This window comes from Bos grunniens, chromosome 10 (assembly GCF_055505025.1).
Source record: "Bos grunniens cultivar Pamir isolate PY7600 chromosome 10, Bosgru_T2T1.0, whole genome shotgun sequence".
Taxonomy (NCBI): Eukaryota; Metazoa; Chordata; class Mammalia; order Artiodactyla; family Bovidae; genus Bos; species Bos grunniens.
This window is the reverse complement of record NC_141174.1, coordinates 25,389,798-25,395,490: the sequence shown is the minus strand read 5'-3', so window position 1 is coordinate 25,395,490 and position 5,693 is coordinate 25,389,798. Positions and strand designations below refer to the sequence as shown.

The 5,693-nt window shown below is 40.5% G+C and overlaps 1 protein-coding gene across 1 annotated transcript; it reads left to right on the top strand.

The window, feature by feature from the left end:
* The first annotated feature begins 963 nt into the window (after positions 1-963).
* Positions 964-4,155, top strand: LOC147364163 (zinc finger protein 200-like). The gene has a single exon (XM_086318911.1). The coding sequence runs from the start codon at positions 1,372-1,374 to the stop codon at positions 2,551-2,553; it is 1,182 nt and encodes a 393-aa protein (XP_086175037.1). The 5' UTR covers positions 964-1,371; the 3' UTR covers positions 2,554-4,155.
* The last annotated feature ends 1,538 nt before the right edge of the window (positions 4,156-5,693 follow it).

The window sequence follows — 5,693 nt, the reverse complement described above, 5'->3', positions numbered from 1 at the left end:
ACTGAAATTGCTGAGAGTAGAAGTTGAGCAGACAGTCTTGAGTAGGTAAGTGAAGAATCGTGCACCCCAAGAGAGAGGGGGGATGGCAAAATACTCTCTGACACAGGAGGCAAGACCAAGCTGGGACACAGGAAGTCCATTTCAGACTGGCTTTGTTGCTTGACTTCAACTGATGACCTTTGATAGCTTTCTTGGCCCCTTGTTCACTATTCCATCGCCTTTGGGAAATTGTCCTGGCCTGACCAGATCCATTGAATAGGAACCCACTCCAACCCAACCTAATGCAACACTAGGATTAGACAAGCAGGTTACTTTCCGTGACTGAGACCTCTCTTCTCTTAAGACTTACCAAGTAGCTCAGAGTTGATGGAACCAGAAACAAACACCCAAAGTCCCAAAGATTACTTGTCTTTAGGTCAATATCTGCCTTGGGAGAATGAGATGACTTATCTGTAAAACAGGGGCAATGATAACTATTTCTTAGAGATGTTAACATTAGTAATTAGTGCATAGAGAAACATGGCCTATACTCAAGGAAGGAAAGATAATGTCCCAAGCTCATGGGATCTTGTTAGAAAATTGAGATTCTATTTCATTTATGTTCCTTTAAGGGAATAAGAAGGTACAATCTATTTCAAAGGATTAGTCTAGTCACACCACTTTCCTTCCAAATAACATTTCTGCTTCTGATTGTATTTTGGGTCCACTGTTAATGTGCATGAGTTTCCAATTTCCCTCCAGCCATTCTGTAGAAGTGCAATATTGGTTCTTTGTCTTAGGGATATTTCATTTCCTCAATCATGTTAAATCAAACAAACCTTCCATACCAGCAAACAGAAAGGAGCAGCTTTGGGCCTCTGAAGTAATTTGCACTGGCAAAACTGATCAGGCCTTCCTCCAGTGTCTTAATTAGGAGTCTTAATCCTTTTTATTTAAAGCCAGAAGAAATACAGGACATGGTAGGAAACTGAGCATATTTATTTAATGCAGACAAAGAGGGTTTAGAAAGTTCACTTAATACACAGTGTCAACAGAAATATATGTCCCTTTCTTTCTAATAATTCTTCCAGGGTAAAGTATGGCTCATGCTCAGATTGTAACCATCAGCTTTCATGTTCTCTTTCATTTAAAGAGACAGTAATTCCCAACAAATAATAGCTGGCTGACAGTGAGGACACCCCGAAGGGCGAGGGTTGGGCTGGGCCTCTCGCGCCTAATTTCCCAGTCTCCCCCTGAGTCTGGGTCCAGGGTTGTCCCCAGCGTGCGCCCAGGCACAGCAGAACCCCAAAAGCTGACTGACAGGTTTTCTCCAGTAAGAGGTGGCTCTTGAAGCTCTGCAGAAACAAGTGTGGTGTGTGATTTCAAAGCACGATGGCTGCAAAAGTGGTCCCTATGCCCCCCAAGCCAAAGCGGTCCTTTATACTGAGAGTCCCTCCCAACTCCAAGCTGGGCCAAGACCTACTTCGAGATGCTACTAGTGGACCCAAGACCATCCACCAACTGGTTCTGGAGCACTTCCTCACCTTCTTGCCCAAGCCAAGCTTAGTCCAACCCAGTCAGAAAATCAAGGAGACCTTGGTTATTGTCAAGGATGTGAGCTCAAACCTTCAGAATAGAGGGCAACCTCGCCCCTTAGTGAAGCTTCTACCTAGAGAAGAAATCCAGCAGAAACAGGAGACAGTATCTCTGTGTCTGAAATCTGAATCTGAGAAACTGGTGGTCTTTGAGGATTTGAATGTATTTCACTCCCAAGAAGAATGTGTAAGCCTGGATCCTGCTCAGCAGCCCACCTCAGAGATGGAAGAAGACAGCATTGGGGAGATGATGTTACTGGTCAGTGGCAGTAATCCTGAGGGTGAAGAGCTTCAGACGGAACCTGTAGAGGATGAAGATCATAGAGAAGAGTCTTCAGATTGTGATGAAATGGATTGTTCCATGGTCCCTGAGCAGTCTCCAGATTGCCAAAAAGAAGAAAGATTAAATACATCTATTCCAAAGGAAAGGAAAATGAGAAATCTTTTAGTTACCATTGAAAATGATACTCCTCTAGAGGAACTCTCAAAATACGTGGATATTAATGTTATCGCACTTACCCGAAATCGTAGAACAAGAAGATGGTATACTTGTCCACTGTGTGGGAAACAATTTAATGAGAGTTCTTACCTTATTTCCCACCAGAGGACTCACACTGGAGAAAAGCCCTATGACTGCAGTCACTGTGGGAAAAGCTTTAATCATAAAACAAACCTTAATAAGCATGAGAGAATCCATACAGGAGAGAAGCCTTATTCATGTTCTCAGTGTGGGAAAAACTTCCGTCAGAATTCTCATCGAAGTCGCCATGAAGGAATCCATATAAGGGAAAAGATACTTAAGTGTCCAGAATGTGGGAAAACCTTCCCAGAAAACAAAGAGTTTGTGATTCACTTGCAGAGTCATAAGGCCAAGAGGCCATATGGTTGTAAAAAGTGTGGGAGAAGATTTGGTCGGCTGTCGAACTGTACCCGGCATGAAAAAACCCACTCAGCATGTAAGACCCGAAAACAGAAGTGACATGAGGGAAAGGTCTGATGATACCACCTCAAACTGAAATATTCCATAAATAATTCTGAATTGCCAGGCTGTCTGAAAAGTTACAGATAAGAAAACCTCATTATAGCCAAAATCGGATAAATATTCAAGTTTGCTGAAACCTCAAGTTTTTAGAAAATTCACAGGGAAAACAAAACATCCTCAAGGGCTATACCTCAGTTAGCAACCAGGCTTTTTGGACAGAGAGCTTTCTTTTGTGAACTTACGCAACAATGTACAGCTCACAGATCCCTTTCCCAAAAAAGGCTTTGAAATACAAGTCTGGGGGCTGTTTACTTTAAGGTGATGACTGATAAGTGTACCGAAAGTATCAGAATATTCCATTCCTCCCACACACACATAGGAATTCACACCTGAGAAATAATGCAAAGATCCGTATCTGAAACTGTTGCCCTAAAAGAACCAAACTGCTGACTTGGTAATAAGTCAACAGCTTTTATCAGCCATTCATATCACCATCTAAATATACCCTGAAAGCTTGAGAGATGAAAGGGATTGTTTACTTTGGAATATAGGAAAACATAGCAACTGAATGTCAAAGACTTATTCCATCATTTGTATGTGATCTAAAAACTAATGATCAATTTCAATAACTTGCAGTTTGTGGTGAAAAGTGATGTTTACAGAAATCCTCTTCACAGTGTAATTTAAAAGTGTCTGCTGTTCTTACTGTATTTTGTGCAGCTGTTAATTGCTCAAACAGCTCTCTCATGCCTTTGCCTTGCCGGAAGAAGTTTGGGTCACTCAGGCCTGGCCACCCAGCCCTGCTCCTGGAAAAACTTCTGAATTTTGTCCCTCTGTTGAGTCAGGAAAACCTGCCAGGAAGGAAACCCCAGGAATGTACAGAGGGGGAAGAAGACATAGGCTTGGATCCGTGGCTGGTCAAGAACCTTGACATTTGTTTAGTTCCCATCAGGCCTTTGGCAATGGGTGGTCACTACCTCACAAGCATAGTGTTTTACTTTTAGACATTATCTCTCCAGTGGCTCGCTCACATTACCCCTCAGGAGATAGGGTTCCAGTGTCCTCATTGTAGTGGACATTTGTTCTCTGTGGCTTCCTGGTACCCACACTTTCCTGACTTGTCTGCCGGAGGCAAGGCCAGCGGTGCCTTCACAGGACCCATCCTATGATGTGTCGTTTTCAGATTCTCCATCAGTCTTGCTTCTCTTAGATTTCCTTAGGTTGTAATTTGGTATCTGGATTGGAATAGGCCAAATCCTGTACACTAGTGGTGGAAAATTACCTTTACACGTTTTGTTCCCATCCAGAAACCTACCTTCCATTGATTAGAGTATTCTGAGTATGTTTTTTTCTAATTTTCTTCAGGTAAGTTCTTCACAAAATTTTGTTTTTGTAAATAGTTGTTTTTTTCCCCCAATTGTACTTTTCTAGTTGGTTATTGCTCTTGCATAGGAAAGTTATTCTTAATTATATATTTGCAAAACTAGCTACTTCTGTGAATGTAATTTTCAGTAATTTCTCGGTTCTGTTAAAATTTGTGATTAAAAATTATACCAAAAAAAAAAATAAATAAATAAAGAGACAGTAATTCCCAACCCACTCTATGTTTCCAGAGACTTTTGACTGGTTTGCTTTAATTTCTCCTGTGACATAAGGAGAGAGAGACTCAGAAGATATTCAGTATGGTTCACATTGAATTTTTTAAAATGTGATGAATGGGTGGTGGTGGATGGAGTTTGGATGTGAGAAAATGAAGACAGAGCAAGCACGATTATGAATCATCTCTGTGGACTCAGAATAGGTCTTCCTGCACAGATACTAGAATGCCTCTGGGATTTGGAATAAGGCAGGTTCTTCTTGAAGCCCATTCAAGCTGGTTCAGTTCTTGAGGAAACAAGCAGACGATGTCAAGATACACCGATGTAGCCCTTCTAAAGGGCTGGTGAAGTGTATGCTCAGCAAGGGGCTCAGATCAGCATGCTGGGATATCCCTCACTGGCATGATCAAGTTAGGTTCCTGGGCAGCTTGCTTTTTTACAGAATCACAAGCACGTGAGCATTTGTTAAAACTAGGTGTGCATATTGATAACTGAGGTGAACCTCAGATGCTTTCACAATGGTTAGAAAGAGATTCCATGACTGAATGGGCCCAGAGACCTGATCAATTTTCAGTCCATTTTCTCCTACAGAGAAAAGACTGGATCCTCAGAAACCTCAGCTTCCTAAGAGGTGCATCCATTATTTCAGATGCTTTTCAGCGCTGAACCCAATCATGACATCAGTGATTCATGGTATCACTTTTAGGATGCTCCAGAAGAATCTTAATGCCTTTGGTCTAATGTAGTGTCTTATAACACTTAATAATCAGTGTAATGGTGACAGCTACCAAGGCTTGGGTTCACACAGAGACCACTGGTATTATGTTCCCCGAAAAGATTATCTTTTTAGAGCTAATTGTTCATGATTTGGAATACAGCCAAATTTAGTCTATATGGACTTAAAAGAATTAATTTGATCACTTTCAAGAACATGGAGTAAACCTAAAGTCAAGACATTTTTTAAAAATGGCAAAAACCCAAAAAGTAACCTCAGGTATTTAAAATACTCTTAATGTGTCAAATAATTAACTGACTGCAGCATTTCATTGTCATAGCTTTCATTTCATTTATTTTTACAGTACGCCTGTGAAACTGACAAGTCATATTTCTACTTTACAGAAAAACAAAACAAAATGAAAACAACTAAGAAAGCAAGCTAAGTAAACTGTCTAGAGAAATATAGAAATACAGGATGGGAGTTTAGTCTCTCAGCTAGTAGACTCCAGAAGGATTTGGAAGGAATAAAACAGCTGTTTGAATGTGACTGTTTGCACTTTTAAAAGACAGGTGATATTGAAAATAATTAATCCTCTGAAATACCTTAAGCATCGACCCCTGCAGTTTTGTTTACATTTTCCTTTAGGAAAAGATCTGCTTGAGCACTAATCCACATCCCATCCAAATGATCGGTAATTCTGAAATTAGTGGAATCTAATAAAATTTTATTATTTACCATCCCTTAGCACACAACCATTATCCTCAACCTAAAGCCTGATACTACATGATTATCCAATAAAGTTGGAGTTATTTATTTATTTA